The following is an 18,297-nucleotide window of genomic DNA, read 5'->3' on the forward strand; positions in this document are numbered from 1 at the left end:
GCCACCAAGTGTACAAAACACCAAGTGAACACCATGACCCTCTTCCAATTTTATTTACTGAATTTCCAAAGACAGCAGTTGCTTAGTACTGTTCACCAAGCAAGTTCCACAGGATGCGTAAAGGTAAACAGTCACCAGCAAGGCAATCCACAAGCCAGGTGAGTAATAAACCCTGGGTGAGCTGTTACAGGAGAAGAGTTGCTAACACTCACCTTCTGCAGTAGTCCAAGTGCAGCAATAGCATCTCGGGAGTTCCGAGCCACTACTACAGCCTCCAAGAGGCTGCGCAATGCTTGAGCTTGAGGATTCATGGCCAGGGTGTGCGGAATGGACTGCAGGTGCTGCTCCAGTTCTGTCATACATTTGTCATAGATTTGTGCTACATCATCTGTAGCCCAAGCTTGCTGCTTGAGAGAAAGTGGGAATGAGTGATTTTTGCAAGGATCATATTTATGAAATTCAAATACTAACTGGCTATTTTGTATCCAGAATTTAGACCTCTACAGTACTGTGGTTAGTTATGCTGGCATTTTAAATACACAAATATGTGAAAATTAAACTGTGGAAATAGCTACCAAACAATTCCAGCAGTCCATAAGATCAAGACTGCATATAAAAACCTGTTTATCTCAAAATCCATGCTTGCCATCCATGGCCTTCCCACAAAAGTAACATGGGATTTGAATAAAATATTTCACTGCTACTAAAATTACATGTGGTAATTACAATTTGCAGATCTTGTCCCAATTTGTGTTACAACCCCTTAAGACTGGATATAAGTTTTAATGTTAAACTAATAGCAACATAAAACTAATGCATCTTACAGCCCCTACTCCCAAGCCTGATTTTTACTATTCTTCTAGCAAAGGACACAAGTTCCACAATATTCACCAACAGGGCTATAGTACTCACAAACCGATTAATTCAGAAATCTCTACCTTCATAGGCTGAGCCAAGAATCCTGTGGGCTGAGTTAAGTCATTGGTAGGCAGGAAGCCAGGAACATTGCGTGCAAACTCTTCGTAAACAGCCAGTTGTTTTGGGTCCACACCTCCAACCTTTGCAAAGAAAAGAACAGGCATTAACCTCATTGTTAAACAGTGGCAGGTAAGAAATGAGGGTAGTTTGTGTAACAGGTAGCTGCTCAGTCACACTCTTAAACTGAGTAGGATTCAGCTGCTCTGCCCCGAGGTCCTATGTCTTCAGCCACACCTTCTAACAAGAGGATTTTTCTCCACAAATGCAACTCGCATTCCCAGAAGAAGGAACAACTGAATAGCAGCTTCATGCACATTTAACACACAAGAAATGCTCTGCTGAGAGCACAAGATATGTCCTTTAAGGGAAGAAAACATGAGATAAGACAACGAAACAGACTAGTCACTTTTCAGTGAAAGGAACAGTACAGCACAAGAGACAGGACTTCCAATATCCTCAAGGAATTGAGGAAAATGAACACTCATTGCAGAAAAACATATTCATGCATTTCCATTACTAATCAAACTAATAGTTGCACTAATAGACAAAACTAGCAATACACAGGATTGCTCAGCTGAGACTGTGCCATCTGCTTTTGATTATCAGGAGGGGGATAACCACCACATCAGTGTGGCTCAGTTAATATCCTCACCTTTAACCTGATCTGTTCTGGCATCCTCTCAGCCTGGTAAGTTAACACAACAGGATCACAGTACCGACGACCCTCTTGTCTAGCATGTTTTCTGAGCTCAAATTCCTGGGGGGAAAAAACCCAAACACCACACTGATTTTTAGATGCTGAGTCTGGATGTATATGAGCACATATAATGCTTCTAAAAGGCAGCAGTCCCATACTTACAGTTGCAAGCCTCTTGTCCATCTCAGGGCCTGCTTTTTCCACAGCTGTCTTTTGGATAAAGCAGCAGGCCAGCTCACAGTTGTCCTGTGCTATCTGGGCTGTTGCCTGCTCTATCATGTCCCTCTGTTGTGGAGAGGCTGCCTATTGAAAACCACAATCATCAGTGAAGGCTGTAAATATTATTAACAGCCTTAAAATCGGTACCACTGTCTGTACCAAACATAAGCAATAAAAAGGAATGCTCTTAGGAATGCACTCTCTTTGCATGGAATATACAACAGTAAATTTCATTTTGCATAACTTTGAATAAAACATGGAGGCAAAACAACAGCAAAGACTTTCAAACAAGGAACAGCACAGCAGGAGGTTCTTCATCTTCACCACCAACCTATCTCCAGGGCTCTGTTTTGGAATGATGCACCTATGATGGATGCTAATGCAGGAAAAACAAACCTCACATCAGAGTGTAAAAGTTCTCCCACTTCCTATGTTGTAATCAATAGATACAAAGGTGCATCACTAAATGGAAGAGTAATCCTAACCCTTTTCAGTGGGTTCCGTTTCTGATACGGATTTTATTTCCTTCTTGGAGTCTGTTTTAAGAGAACCCTGAACAGCTGGACTTACTTTCCAGGGTGCAAAGCAGTAATTCCCACTGGAAATAGAATATACATAAGACAGCAAACAATCCAGTCTACTTGGATTTGCTTGCCCATTAAGATCTACCCCTCTTTCATTAATCCCCGAGAACTAAACTACTTCTCTGAAAAGAAATTCTTGTTAACTCACTTCACAAAATAAGCCAGATGTCAATTTCTAGATGTCCTGTACAGTACTTTTTCTGCAAGACAATGTTTTTATAATTACCCCTTAAAGAAAACTTCATTGGATTACAACTGGCCCTGTATCAATGCCAGATCTTCAGGGATAAAAAAAATTTACTACTATGTTACATTTTCACAGCATTTATCACATTTTGCAAGCACTGCACTACACAGCACTAAGTCTTCCACAAAACTTGGGTTACTTTTGCTTACACATATCCTTCAGGGGCACATTACACCTGGTAGATATGCCCGGCTTTAACACTGGTCTATGCTCACCCTCCCTCCACAACTGCCACATTGCTACTTTCTCTTGGATACCACCCAAGATATAACCAGAATTCTCCAAGGGCCTCCCTGTCTGAACTGTAGTCTTATCTGATACCTTACTGTGTTCAGCTCTGGGGCCCCCAATGCAAGACGGATATGGACCTGCTCGAGCGAGTCTAGAGGAGGCCATGAAGATGTTCTGAGGGCTGGAGCACCTCTGCTCTGGAGACAGGCTGAGAGAGCTGGGTTTGTTCAGCCCAGAGAAGAGAAGGCTCCAGGGAGACCTTAGAGCAGCTCCAGTGCCTAAAGGGGCTACAAGAAAGCTGGAGAGGGGCTTTTGACAAGGGTCTGTAGGGACAAGACAAAGGGGAATGGCTTTAACCTGACAGAAGGGAGACTCAGATGAGATCTTCTTTCCCTGTGAGGGTGGTGAGGCCCTGGCACAGGTTGCCCAGAGAAGCTGTGGCTGCCCCATCCCTGGCAGTGTTCAAGGCCAGGTTGGACCTTGGAGCAACCTGCTCTAGTGGAAGGTGGCCCTGCGCAATACTAAAACTGTTTACTCCCATCCTTGTGTTTAAGATGGATAGAACAAGATTAACTTGTATGCTTTTCCTGGTCTTCATCTCAGCAATCATGTTACCTGAAGTCCTGTATATGAAGGGTCAATTGTTTGAGGTCTGGGAGTTACAGCATGGACTATCCATCCCATACCTGCAGATACTGTTCTCTGTAATATTCTGCAATCCCTTCAGAACATTAAATCCTGCCCTCAAGGCAGTTACTATGCAAGAGAGCAATGCCACTGCAAAAGGTCCTTTGCACTGTCACTCCCTATGAGATGGGAGACAGTAACATGCCCTTAACCAAGAGATAGGCAGTCCCTGAACTATTTCTCTTTTAAATCCCTGAAAGGATCTATGCCTTGATCTTTCAGAGATCTTTATGCTCTTGTGTCTGTGCTGACACCAATGGTAAGCACAGCAACTACTCTAGGTAGCAGCTGCTGTTCTGGCCAGTACGTCATGAACTGTTCCATTTAGTCAAGAAGGTAAAGCTACCACTTCAGCTCAAACTTTGTTCATTAAGAGACCTGAAAATAGCCTCTACAAAACCCAATGAATTCACAAGCTGTGCAGAAGAGTCTTTATATATCTGCTAACAGCACAAGTGAATAAAATCTGCCTCAAGCGTGCATGCTGAAACAACCCAAGACATCACCAGAAGGTCCCAGAATCAATTCTGTCCTCCCACTCTATTCTACCTCAAAGCCCACAGAAAGATAAGCACTCCAAGGCTTCATAATGTGATCAAACTGGAGAGAAAAGGTTGGCAAAATGAAAAGGTAGTTGCGAAGTTTGTGTGCAATAAAGCAAGATCCACTTTACAGGCTTTAGAGTGCTTGACATGAGCTGTAATCTCAGCAGTCTTTCTGCTGTAGTTCTACAAGAATAATGAAATTTTTGTCCACTAAATTAAGCTCCACACTAGTTAAGATACATAATTAATCAGCAAGTCTACAGTGTGGAGAACTGATTTGCTAGTGCTGGATGTCTACAGTCCTGCAAGTTGGAAATAAGCTTCAGATGATATATGCGGCTCTTACCCTCAGTGCAGTAACAAAACTGTTTTTCAAGTTGGTAGCTATGCTCATCAGCAAAGGTTCCCTGCACGTGATCATGGCCATCCCAGCAGTCAGGTTCCGCATCATATGGTGCGCGGCCACACGCATTCGAGACTCCTCTGAATCCAGTGCAAAGTCCTTCCTGACTATCTGCTCACAAGTAGTCATGGCAATCTTAATAGATCGATCCACCACTGGATGGACAAGCTCTTGCACTGCTCGCTCGATTGCCTGCCGCACACACTGCTTCAACTGTGGGTGGGCTTGGAACAGCAGGATCTGGAGAAGGGTTAGGGAAGTGAGAAAAAGTTCAGAAACTGTGAATGTTTAGGGTAGATGGGATTCTAATTTACTTTAAAGTTTACCGTCATAGCTCATTTGCAGCATGGCACTCCCATGTTCCACATGAAGCTATTACAATATTTGACAAATCTTTAACTGGGACATGACCATTTTTTTTCCAAAGTTGCACAATGCAAAGACTAACTTAAGAGCAAGGTCACTGACTGGTCAAAGGGAGCATGGAAGTTCCTTTTAAGCTTAAGCCCCAAGAGCAACTATCCCAACTGACACTTATTGCCAGAAAAAAACTTGATACTAATATCACAGTGAAAGATCACTTGACCATCAAGACTGCTAATGCAACTACTAACCACCCCCAAAGTTCTCCATTTGATTACTTGTTAGCATGCACCCACTCCATTACTTTTGAGAAGTGACTCTCCAATAACTTCAACTTACAAACTGCTGCTCCCACCAGCTGAGTTCTGTGGTGACACTGGTGGTAAGAATTTTTATAGCAAAGCAAATCAGCTCTAAAACTTACTGTTGGATTTAAGGTAATGTGTGGAGCCAACCCTCCTAAAGAATAGACGTTGATGTCATGGTAACTGTACTGGGGCTGTGGAGGAACCGTGGCTGTACAAGTGGCACTGGTAGCTGGAGTTGTAGAAGCAGCTGTAGAATACAAGAACGTTTGTATTGAACCATTACTGAAAAGCAAATGCTTATAAGTGGAAGTATGTGATTCTCATTTAAACCAGCAATAAACCAGTAAGTGATCAAGAAGCTTTGCACTTTGATCATGAAGCCTCCTAAACTTATCAAGCAATTTTTATTCTCCGTTTTCCCAATGATTAGTACCAAACTAGCTTCAGCACATTTTAACAGAGCTGTTTGTTATGACACAGCTTAGCTCCCGATGTCCTGTTAATAGACCATCCTGCTTCACTCCCTTCTAAGGAGTAGCTACACAGAGCATATGTAGAATTAGCCCTCAGGATGGCTTCCATTCCCTTCCCATCTTTCACAAAACTATCAAAGGGCTCTCAAGCATTTAGCAATGTTACAATAGCATATATAGCTTCACATTTTTCTTTGCAGTAGCATAACCTGCCTTATATGAACTTCTAGAATGCAGCTCTGGATTCTGGATGTACTTACTAGTTGTGATGGGTGGTAGCTCTTCCAGCTGCTTCATGTCCTTCTTTGGAGCAGACAGCTGCTCATCTAGATTTTTCAGACGATCCTTATCTTTCAGGAGGCTTCCAGGCTTCAGTTCATTGATGTCTAGTGCAAGATTCTTGCAGAGCACCTCAATCTCAAACTTCAGATTCAACTGCACAACAAGTCTAGTTTAGGTTACATCACAATACCCAAAACGTTTACTGGGATGCTTGATTCCCAAGCTTCCCATTCTAACCCCAGGCCTTTTAGAGACTGAGGATTACACGAATATCTTGCATACGGACCTCACAGGAGAAGAATTTCATCCAAGTTCTACCAAATTAAGCAATGCCTAATTCTCCCCATGATAAAGTGAGAGGTGAAATCTGGTCCTTCACAACACACCCCTCTTGACCAATATGTCAAGAAAACCTCACATTCAGTAGGTATAGGAAAGAGAAACAGAAGTTTACTTTTAGATCATGTTCTTGATGTAGCTCAGCTAAAACATTCATAATGGCCATTGTCCATGGATTTGGAGGCCTGAAGACCTACAAGAGACAGAGGAAAGCAGCATGACAAACTCCTTGAATCATCTGGGTAACTTAGGACTAGAAATTTGTGAAATATGAACAGCTATGTGTGCACACAGCCATAGAAAAGCTTGTACAGCTGCAATTAGGGTTGCATTTAGTACTCTGACTGGAACTAGATTAGGAAGCTAGCTGAACATTAAACTGAAAACACAATGACCCAGTCCTTCTGTGAGATCAGTTCTATGTCAAGCAGAACTGACAAGATCTGATCAGGGTCAAAGAGGAATGGGGGAATAAAATAATAATAATAATAATAATAAAAATAAATAAAAGAATATATCCTAGAACCTCTTCAATGGCATCTGTTTCTCAATAGAGTTCTGTTCAGGGATATAACAGTGCAGTTCAGCTCACATGACCTAGACTGCAAAAATGCACAGGCCATGTACTTTCCCTCAAAACAGAACTCCTTCACTTCAAGCCCTGTCATCCCTTTTCTTTCTCTCCATGAAATTCAATCTACTTTCTGTCATACTTGCTTTGCCACTTGAGCAATAACTCTGTCAGCACAAAGTCACTTACCACACTCCTGACACTAGATTCTAAGACTTTGGCAACAAATGGCACTACATAAAGCAATTCCTGCTGTCCCTTTACGTATGCTTCCAGCAGTAGCGATTTCACATCCAAATCCTGAAAAATACATCAACAACTGATAAGGGGAAGAGGGTGGAGAAAACAGCAACCACACTGAAAAAATTCTACTTAAACCCTATTTCCTTATAGGACATACTGGCAAGGCTGAGCCACGACAGTACTTAAATTTGACATACACTTACATAGCAGCAGTTACTTCTTTAACAGAGTTACAGATATACGTTTTTACAAAGAATTTATTTTGGCAAGAACTTTACTAACTTTTCTAATATAATATTTAGACGTCTTAAATGACCAACTCTGGAATCATACATTGTACTAAGCACACAAAAAAGTGGCACCAGTAGGGTGATAAAATGTCCCAAACATGCTGTTATGCAATAGCATAGGCTATCAATTTCCACCAAACAAATCCATAAAGACAAAAGCTCACCGTGTGCAAGATAGGCTTATTTTTAGCCAGTGTAATCATTCCCAGCCAGTGACCAAGGTTCTTTAACAAGGAACGGTCTGAGAAGTTGGCTGCAGCTTTATCTGATGTCAGTAGCACCTAATGAAATAAAAGCAACTCAAGCAACAATCATAATCAGACTCAAAATCCAAATCCAACAGCTGATCTGACTGAAGACAAAGTTTTGGAACATGAAGTTCTGAGCTCCAATCACATTACAGAGATACTCAAGAGCAGCCTTCACATCTCAGCAGCACCCTGTAAATCTGCTCTGTAATGATCTCAAAATCCTTTTCTTTCAAGAGGGTCAAAAAGGAGGGTTACACTTTCCCAGACCTTCCCATTTACTGTCAAGACTGTTACAACTACTCAATTACTAAACTCTAACTTGGCAAGGCACTGCTACTTCTTAATGCTCCACCACAGACCTGAAAGCACTTCTTGGGAAGCCATTTAATTCACATTTCAAGGCTCACAAGTATTCTGCCTGTTATTTCTGTTCCTTAGCTTCGGAGAAGCAGGAGCTGAACAGAGCAAGGTCAGCTGTGCTCCAGAGAGCCAGGAGATTCTTTTGCGCTAATAGTGTAACCCATGGTGGTCAGGTTTGAAAAAAGTGCTTGCTTGACAAACTTGTTTCACCCCCTCATCTCTTCTGCTTGCTTCTCCCACCTCCTCCCCTTTACATTATCTTAGCCCTCCAGTAAATTTTGGTTGTTACGCCCCATCTTTTACAAGTGTGGTTTTCTTATCTCTACACTTTCCCCACACAAAAGAACTAGACCATAATCAATTTTCCCCTAGGTTATAATTTACAAGCTTCACATAAATTTAGGGTCCACCTACATAAATGAATTCAAATGCAGATTTGCTGTCTCATTATACAATCCAAATTAAGTCTTTGGTACATTCTTGATGGAAAACAGAAGAATCTTAGTATTCATAAAGGTAATCTGTTAGTTCAATTCTAAGTTAGTAAGAAGATTTTTGAATGATATTCCATATATGAAGATCACCAACATAGTAAGCAAGTAGCAGGAGGAGAACCTTCCTAAATCTGTAAACCTACCCCAGTATTAGAAAACTTGTGCTACTTACCTTGATATTTCTGTAGGTTTCATTCAGAACCATTTTATTAAACTCTGGATTCTTAAGTGTGTCAAGGAAGTTTGAATACAAGCTGTGAAAGTTGGGCTCAATACTGACTCTCTTCATCACAAGATACTGTGATACCCAAGGCATGAACTCTTCTTTCACTGTTTCCTTCAACTCTTCAACCTGTCTCCATACCAAAGAAAAAGCAAGCCACAGAATATGTAAGGCGATGACCAAAAACTTCTGGGGTTAGCTCTGACACATAATCATGGCCAGTCAATTGCTTTTAACACTAGGTTGCTTTTTAAAAAAATGCTTTGAAATCAGCATCTCATTATCCAAAGATCTGCTCAACCAATAAGGACAATCATGAAATCAGCACAACATAATAGTTTAATTCTCCCTCACTTAGCTATTTACCAGGTAACTGCAAAATAAATATAGGCATTTTAGGTTAAAGCCATCTGTCCACCAGACAGCTCAGCTGGCAGCAGTACTGCAGACCTCCACTGGTTCACTAAAAATCCAGCCTGAAATACAAGAGTCCATCAGCTGAACCTTGCAATATTAAATGGTACTCAGCCCACTTATGATGTATTTGTTCAAACTTGTATTAATGTTTTTCAGAAACTTGCATTAGTATTTTACAGTTCATTCAAATGACAAATAATCAGGAAGGACTATCCAGCAATTACTCTGGGCATCTAATAGAAGTGCTTTCCTGAAAACAGAGCATTACTGACCTAGAACACTTCAGTACAAAGGATATGGCTATACAGAAGCAAGGAAACTTGTAGGAGAAAGCAAGGAAACTTGTAGGAGAAAGCAAGATGAAGATCAGCTATCTTTTACCCAGCTCTCCTTTCCCTGAAAAATTATATCTCCAAAGAGATTCAAGCAGAGTGCTGGAAACTACCATTTCTTTACAGTGTGCTCCCTCCCAATTTTTTGCAAGTTGGAATTTTTGTAGAAACATCATCACCCACCACTTTAGAATGCATTTCCAGAAATATATGAAAAACTGACTTTACTAGAGTTCTTCCATACTTGCCTTCTGTGTCATATTTGACTGAGACAGATTATTGAAGATGAAAGCAATTTTTTCCTGGACATTCTCTGGAGGTTCCACAATTCTCTCAGCTTGATCTGTTGCTACTAACAATGTATCAATGTTGGTAGTATTAATGGAAGGCTGGAGGGAGAACAGGAAGTTAAAAATGGACAATATCTTGAGGAGACATCAAAAGAAACTTTTGCTCTGTTCTGTCAAGTGAAAAAAAGACTTGAGTTCCATGAGGTGACATCTACTGTTTCAGACGCATTATCAGCAGCATTCTAACAGAGCCAAGTGGGTTTCTTACTCTACAGACCATGATCAATACACAGCAGAAGAATGCTACTATCTACATAACATAATCAGGTGTGAAAGACATTAATAGCTATACTATGGACTGTCCCCCCAATTTGTTCACAACACTTTCAGCTACCTTTAGTTTTTGCCTCCTTCAAGTTTGAAGAGCTTATTTTAAGAGAACTACACAAAGACAGTAACAGGGAACAAGACAGGCTCGACTTGACTTTACAGTGCATCAGTTACCACACAGTAACAGCTCTACACACGAGACCTCAGCACTTTCTGTGGAACAGAATCTGCCAGCCCCGATTCTGCCAACCCTGACTCTGACTGGCAGTTCAAAGGTTTGTTTATGGAAGTGACTAAAGATCTGGAAAACCTAAAGCAGTGACAACTGCTAGGTCAAATGTGATTTAGTGTGCGGCAAGTGTTCTCAAGCCCCAAGCAGAATACCAGCTGCCAACTATTTTAAGAGTCTTATTGCAAGTCATTAACAGAAATGATGGCTCTCTGTTTTAATAATGAAAGCCTCGATAAACACATTTCTACCTGACACTATAATGAGTCTGCAGTTTCATGATCAAAAATGCCTTCTCTCTACAAAAGCATTAGCCATATTTTAAAAGGTTACACCCTTTAGATATATAATCTGGAACACAGTTGTGCAGAAATTAAAGTGGATTTTGTCTGTATGTACTCAATCCAGATAAGCAACATAACTCTGCTCCTGCTCCAGTAAAAGCAGTGGCGTGACAGACTGCTTACCGGCACATCTTTCTTGAAGCTGACTCCAGTTGGTCGGGTGATTGTAATAGTTTTTGCAACAGTGGTGGTGGTTGAGGTGGTTGCTATAGTGCTGACTTGGCCAGCAAGAGGAGTTTTTGCTGGAACTTGGGCCTGGGCCTGAGCCTGGGCAAGTGCGATACTTCCAGGGGTGGTGATTGAACCCTGCATCTTCACAGGAGGATCTCTGGATTGCTGTCCATATTCTATGTACTGAAAATGGATGAACAAGCACATACATAAGTTCACATGCAGCTACAGAAATACAGGCTGAGTTTTAGCATGAGCAGAATAAAGGTTTGCCAACAATCTTTAAAATAATTGACATTAATGCCATTAAAAGAATCTGCAAACTACAACTTCAGACTTATAAAGCAGATCTCGTCACTATTTACTTTCTTACTGGAGAGGAGCCTCAAGCTCTACCTCTGACCTCAACAAAGCATCAAGAGCGTTAAAAATTTTAGAGCACTGCGCAAAAAAAAAACCCACCCCTGCAAGCCTAGGATAGCAGAGCAAAAGAGGGGAAGAGCCAAAAAAAAAACGTGCCAGTTTCTCGATACTCACAAAGGTTGCCCAGAGAAGCTGTGGCTGCCCCATCCCTGGCAGTGTTCAAGGCCAGATTGGACAGGGCTTGGAGCAACCTGCTCTAGTGGAAGGTGTCCCTGTGGCAGGGGGTCAGAACTGGATGAGCTATAAGGTCCCTTCCCACCTAAACCATTCTATGATTCTATGCAGCTGGCAACAAAGCAGGTAAGAAGTCTTACCCAAAGAATCCTACAGCTACATAGACATGGTAAAGTCTGAAGTTCACAATTATTAAGCAAAACCACAGTTCTGAAACAGAGACTTCAAGATTTTACATCTTCTACAGTAGAAAATTAGTTCCTTCCTCCATGTAATAAATTTACCCAGAAAGTGGTAACATCAGAGAACAGAATTTCACTAATAGGTTTCAGACTATATTGGATTGTGCAGCTTTGGGGAGATGGCCTCTCTATTTTCATGTTAGAGCTGACCATTTTTCCTCAGTTAGATCATGCTCTCAAGCTCTGCCAGTGGGATTAGTTTTTCTGTATTTCTATCAATGAAAGCACCTTCGAGGCAGACACCATGATTAACACTGGTTTGGACTGCAGAGTATTCCTATTACTCTGATCAGACCTTCAGGAATGAAATTTTTCTTTTTTTTCCTCACCTTTATCTGGATTATTTTGACAGGTCTAAGTATGAAACCATATAAACCTCACTGAATGCCTTCTATTTTAGAGGAAAACTCAAAATCCTTAAGGGACTGGAATATGAATCCACTGAGGGACTGGAATATGAATCCACTGAAGCACTTGAAAACCTTTGCGCACAGCGGTGTGCACTGGTTGATCATGCAGTTATAGTCAGGCTGTTATTTCTACACAAGCAACCCAAACATGTTTATGGAAACAGAAGAGGTACCATATAACCACCTTCAACTGCCCACCCTACCACACAGCAAAACCTTTAAAGAAAAGGCATTTGACTCTGTGGATGTACACTGCCTAAAACTGTGACAGGTGAGACTATGTTTCCAAAGGAAAAAAGGAATTTGCTCAAAAAAAATTAAAATCATAGAAAGCCAGTGTGCTAACACAAACACTCACCTCTTGTAAGTGATGAGGGAACTGTATAAAGTGACTAATAGAAGCCAAGTGCTGACAATACTGAGGATAGTCCTTCAATCTGTCAGATAGAACAGATGCATAAGCACAGTTCAGAAACAGTATCACAGAGAAATACAACAGTGGTGTGTCATTCCCATGCTGCATCACAGAATTACTTCTGGACTCCTTGCAACAGCTGTGCTATTGTCCTGGGTTCAGCTGTAGCAGGTTTTTTTCTCCTTCCTAGAAGCTGGTGCAGTGCTGTGTTTTTGACTTTAGTCTGAGAACAATGCTGATAGCAACAACTAAAAACATTGGTGTATTAAGTAATGTTGACTCTGACCAAGGACTTTCTCAGTCTCATGCTCTGGCAGGAAGGAGGGGAAGCTGGGAGGAAGCAAAGACAGGACACTTGACCCAAACTAGCCAAAGGGGTATTCCATACCACAGCACATCATGCCCAGTATAGAAACTGGGGGGAGTTACCCAGAAGGCCAGATCGCTGCTGAGGTCAGGCTGGGTATTGGTTCGTGGGTGCTGAGCAATTGTATTGGGCATCACTTGTGTTTATTGGCTTGGGTTTTTTTTTCCTTTTCCTCTTTTTTTTTTTTTCTCTCTTCTTGTTATTTCCCTTATCATTATTATCACTATTGGTAGTAGTACTAGTTTTGTATTGTACTGTTATATACTGAAAAATAACAGTTACAGCTGAACCTAGGACAGCTAAAAGCAAAGCATCTTCTACAAATTACATTTTGGTGCAAAACTCATTTGAAATTAATTAATTTAACAGGAAAACACAAGGTTTATTCACAGCAACTTATCCTACATCTCTATGCTTCTGACTGAGCACACAATTCACTTCCTCCTAAGCACTTCTCTGTGGATAATGCTTTTCAGTCCATCCTGCTACTCAGAGCTTGTATTTATATTCAGTTTTTGCAGTAAGATTGTTGGATAAGTAACTTGTAGCCTGGCTCAGTGTATTTTAAACAGCAAACCAGAGTACCCCAAAACCCAAAACAGAAGCATCACCTATGTACACCAATTATTAAAGTTCTACTTATGAATGCTAGATGCTGCTACTACTCCTTGAGAGTAAAATCTTTAGGTCCTGCTTAAAACGGTTCTTAAGAGGAGTAAGAATACAGCTAAGTTTCAAGCATGTCAGCCTTAAGAGTCTTTATTCATCCTGCTCAGCTAACTCCATAACACAGTATCCAACCACGAATGCTGCAAGCAACAGCTTTTACTAAAGATTAAATAATTCAGGGCAGATGAACTATAAAAGAAGAATAAGGCTAGAAGATAATGTGCTGCTTGCTTATGAGTCCACACATTTCTACTCATTAACTAATTGCAGGAAGCTTTCTAATGATTTTCAAGTTCAATTATCTTCTTAGAATGATAGAATCACAGAACAATCAGAGTTGGAAAGGACCTTAAGATCATCTAGTTCCAACCCCCCTGCCACGGGCAGGGACACCTTACACTAAATCATATCACCCAAGGCCTTGTCCAACCTGGCCTTGAACACTGCCAGGGATGGAACATCCACAACTTCCCTGGGCAACCCATTCCAGTGCCTCACCACCCTAACAGGAAAGATTTTCCTCCTTATATCCAATCTAAACTTCCCCTGTTTAAGTTTTAACCTGTTACCCCTTATCCTATCACTGCAGTCTCTAATGAAGAGTCCCTCTCCAGCATCCCTATAGGCCCCCTTCAGATACTGGAAGGCTGCTATGAGGTCTCCGCGCAGCCTTCTCTTCTCCAGGCTGAACATCCTCAGCCTGTCTTCATACGGGAGGTGCTCCAGTCACCTGATCATCCTTGTGGCCCTTCTCTAGACTTGTTCCAACAGTTCCATGTCCTTTATATGTTGAGGACAACAGAACTGCACACAACACTCCAGGTAAAGGGGCAGGATCACCTCCTTTGACCTGCTGGTCACGCTCCTTTTGATGCGGCCCAGGATACAGTTGGTGTTTTGGGCTGCAAGCACACGCTGCTGGCCCATGTTCATATTCTCATCAACCAACACCCCCAAGTCCTTCTCCACAGGGCTGCTCTGAATCACTTCTTTGCCCAACCCATACCTGTGCCTGGGATCGCTCTGACCCAGGTGTAGGACCTTGCACTTGGCATGGTTAAACTTCATGAAGTTGGCATCAGCCCACCTCACAAGTGTGTCAGGGTCCCTCTGGATGGCATTCCTTCCCTCCAGGGTATCAACCGAACCACACAGCTTGGTGGCATCGGCAAACTTGCTGAGGGCGCACTCAATCCCACTGTCCATGTCAGCAACAAAGATGTTAAACAAGACCGATCCCAACACTGATCCCTGAGGGACACCACTCATTACTGGTCTCCAGCCGGACATTGAGACATTGACCACAACTCTTTGCGTGCGGCCATCTAGCCAGTTATTTATCCACTGAGTGGTCCATCCATCAAATTGATATCTCTCCAATTTAGGGACAAGGATGTCGTGTGGGACAGCGTCGAACGCTGTGCACAAGTCCAGGTAGAAGACATCTGCTGCTCTACCCCTGTCCATCAGTTCTGTAGCCCCATCATAGAAGGCCACCAAATTGGTCAGGCAGGATTTCCCCTTAGTGAAGCCATGCTGGCTGTCACCAAGCACCTTGTTGTTTTTCATGTGCCTTAGCATGCCTTCCAGGAGAATCTGCTCCCAGATTTTGCCAGGCACAGGGGCGAGACTGACTGGTCTGTAATTCCTTGGGTCATCCATTTTCCCCTTCTTGAAAATGGGGGTTATATTTTCCTTTTTTTCCAGTCATCGGGAACTTCACCTGACTGCCATGATTCCTCAAATATGATGGACAGCAGCTTCGCAACTTCATTCGCCAGCTCCTTCAGGACCCGCAGATGGATCTCATCAGGATCCACGGACTTGTGCACGTTCAGATTTTTAAGATGGTCTCGAACCAGTTCCTCTCCTACAGTGGGCCTAAGGTCTTCATTCTCACAGTCCCTGCATCTGCCTTCCAAGATTTAGGTGGTGTGCTCAGCGCATCTGCCTGTGAAGACTGAGTCAAAGAAGTCATTGAGAACCTCAGCCTTCTCAAAATCCAGGGTAGCCAGTTATCCTGATAGCTTCTGGAGAGGGCCCACATTGTCCCTAATCCATCTTTCTTTTGCTATTTACCTTTAGAATCCCTTCCTGTTATCTTTCACATCCCTAGCCAAGTTTAATTCTAACTGGGCCTTAGCTTTCCTAACCTGGTCCTGAGCTTCCCAGACAACATCCCTGTATTCTTCCCAGGCTGGCTGTCTTTGCTTCCACCTTTTATAAGCCTTTTTTTTTTCCTTTGAATTTTCTTCAGCAGCTCCTTATCCATCCAAGGAGGTCTCCTGGCCCTCCTCCTGCACTTCCTTCTAGTTGGGATGCAACACTCCTGAGCTTTCATCAGGTGATCCTTGAATATCAACCAACAGTCTTGGGCCCCCCTGCCCTCTAGGGCTGTATCCCATGAAACCTTACTAAGCAGGTTCCTGAAGAGGCCAAAGTCTGCTCTCTTGAAGTCCAGGGCAGTGAGCTTGCTGCATGCTGTTCTCACTGTCCTGAGGATCTCAAATTCAAGCATGTCATGATCGCTGCATCCAAGGCTGCCCTGGAGAGTCACATTTCCAACGAGCCCTTCCCTGTTGGTGAGCACGAGGTCAAGCATGCACCTGTCCTTGTCGGCTCCTCTATTACTTGCAGAAGGAAGTTGTCTTCTACACAATCGAGGAACCTCCTGGATTGCTTGTGCTGGGCCATACCGTCCCATCCTTCCAACAGATGTCAGGGTGGTTGAAGTCACCCATGAGAAGAAGGTCCTGCGAGCATGAGGCTTTTCCTATCTGTCTATGGAGTGCTTCATTCGCAGGTTCTCCTTGATCAGAATGGAGATTTTTCCCCATGGGTGTATAATCCTGCCTACTACAGCAGCCTGCCTTGAGAGACTCCTCTCCCTGCAACCCAGTAAAAGCTTTGAGAAAGCTTTTATTTTTCTTTTTTAAAGACATTTTGCCATACTTGAGATTTCTGTGTTAAACCAAAGTCCTAGAGCTAATTCCTAGCCAGCTTTCAGTAATGAACAGTGCAAACAGCACTCCATTAGAATGCACCTGTAAAGAGTAATTCCATTCACCCTGTTTCCAACAAGCTGACAACTTCATCTAACTCAATACTTCCCCAATTATTTTTGTCAGCAAGTTCACTAAGTAGTTTCAACATCTCACTTTACCTTGCATTTATACAGGTACTACACTGAACATTTTGGTGTTTAAAAGTGACCCTTTAAATAGTACATGAGCACATTTTGTTTCATCTCAGAATATCTTAAAAGTAATACTGAAGTTGAGATGTGTAAATTTCTAGCACATAAGCACTCTTGCACTGCATAATTAGAGCAGGTTCAAGGTGTAACAGTACATATAATGCCTTGTTAAAATATTACCAAAACCCACACTTACCTATTTTTAAATCTATCTAGTGCAGCAATACCAAAATAGTACATTTTTGACGCAAAAGGCTTTCGTAAGGCTTCAAGAACATAGCGCAGGGCCAGGCCCAATGCCATATAAGTAACCAGTCCTTTCTCTATGATCCCACCAAAGAGGCAGGCTGTTATGTGCAGCTCTTTATCTGGGTACTGGGGAAAGAAGCGGTATTCCTCAAACAAGTTCCTCAGCATACAGTTAAACACTTCTCGTTCCCGTTTTATGTTGGAGTCCTTAAACCTCTGCAGCATTTCTAAGACCTGCAAAGGAATGGTAAATTATTACCAACAGATTTGCTTTATTTCAGCCCTTCTGCATCTTGAGGTTTCAAGAGTGCTTGCAGCTACTAAGGTAAATTGTACTACCACAAGCTCCACTGCAAAATAGCTGCTTCAAAACCCCTCATATTAGCCATTAGACACTACACCACTACAAGCAGCTTTCTCTTCAGGCTTCAGTTTTCTCCCCTTTCTTTTCAGTAACTGTCTTCATGTAAAACTTAATTAACGTTCAGTGCCTTCCATAATTCATAGTCACACAAATATATTCAAATAAACTTGAAATACTTCAAAGAGCAAGTACATCAGACTGATAATTACTCTCATTGAGACTAACCAAAATAATTACCAAAGCTCTGAAGGTAGAGCTTCAGGCACCTTTATATATTTGGAAGCTGTAGCAATTTTTAGATACTTTAAACATATTCAAAATAAGTGTAACTTAGAGACTACTTAAAGGCACACTTTAGCACTTATTTTGAAGACACAAACTTCCACTCCATGTCAAACTCTTCCCAGTCAGCATCATTTCAGGAGTGTTAGACATCTAAAAGTCAAAGCTGAATGTAACTACCAACTGCAACTTTACAGCAAAATCATCCTCTCTTAGAAATACACAACTTCAAGCAAAAAAGCAATGCTGCAAGCATCTACCATGAGCCCTTTATTATTTTCCACTAAGGCTTATGTAGGAATAATTACCATCAAGTTTATAGCAAGTCATTGGACAGGTGATGCAACTGCTACTGAAGGGTACTCACCTCATCTACTGACATGGTTGGATGTGGTGGATGGTTGTAAATACGCTGAAAGTAGCTGTTTGCCTCATCATCTATTTCTTTGCTAAAGTGCTGATTAGCCTCTGGCCACACCTGAGATAAGTCAGCTATTAAAAAAGAGAACAGTTATCATGCTCAGAACAACCTGAAGCAATCAGGATTTCATCTAGTCCTATTCAACTCTTTGAACAATCTATACAGAACCTGCTAGTTCTCCTGA

At 42.0% G+C, this 18,297-nt stretch overlaps 1 protein-coding gene across 14 annotated transcripts in view; it reads right to left on the reverse strand.

Annotated features, from left to right (window-relative positions):
- The window catches only part of LOC130603758 (CCR4-NOT transcription complex subunit 1-like), an 83,714-nt gene that overhangs the window by 13,329 nt on the left and 52,088 nt on the right, over positions 1 to 18,297 (reverse strand). For 10 of the 14 annotated variants that reach the window (XM_057417767.1, XM_057417768.1, XM_057417771.1 and 7 more), the window contains 16 exons: positions 18,060 to 18,184; positions 16,994 to 17,280; positions 12,509 to 12,587; positions 10,854 to 11,084; positions 9,786 to 9,926; positions 8,738 to 8,917; positions 7,625 to 7,741; positions 7,117 to 7,227; positions 6,472 to 6,549; positions 5,996 to 6,170; positions 5,379 to 5,509; positions 4,535 to 4,831; positions 1,838 to 1,978; positions 1,631 to 1,735; positions 939 to 1,058; positions 213 to 407 (listed from right to left, as the gene is read on the reverse strand). In XM_057417767.1, coding sequence (XP_057273750.1) covers positions 213 to 407; positions 939 to 1,058; positions 1,631 to 1,735; positions 1,838 to 1,978; positions 4,535 to 4,831; positions 5,379 to 5,509; positions 5,996 to 6,170; positions 6,472 to 6,549; positions 7,117 to 7,227; positions 7,625 to 7,741; positions 8,738 to 8,917; positions 9,786 to 9,926; positions 10,854 to 11,084; positions 12,509 to 12,587; positions 16,994 to 17,280; positions 18,060 to 18,184 — 2,513 coding nt within the window. The remainder of the gene's footprint in view (positions 1 to 212; positions 408 to 938; positions 1,059 to 1,630; positions 1,736 to 1,837; positions 1,979 to 4,534; positions 4,832 to 5,378; positions 5,510 to 5,995; positions 6,171 to 6,471; positions 6,550 to 7,116; positions 7,228 to 7,624; positions 7,742 to 8,737; positions 8,918 to 9,785; positions 9,927 to 10,853; positions 11,085 to 12,508; positions 12,588 to 16,993; positions 17,281 to 18,059; positions 18,185 to 18,297) is intronic. The other 4 variants (XM_057417770.1, XM_057417772.1, XM_057417765.1 and 1 more) reach the window with 1 other exon arrangement.

This window comes from Pezoporus wallicus, unplaced genomic scaffold (genome assembly GCF_028554395.1).
Source record: "Pezoporus wallicus isolate ANWC-B61680 ecotype Strahan unplaced genomic scaffold, APGP_CSIRO_Pwel_v1 contig_2545, whole genome shotgun sequence".
In the NCBI taxonomy this organism is placed as follows: Eukaryota; Metazoa; Chordata; class Aves; order Psittaciformes; family Psittacidae; genus Pezoporus; species Pezoporus wallicus.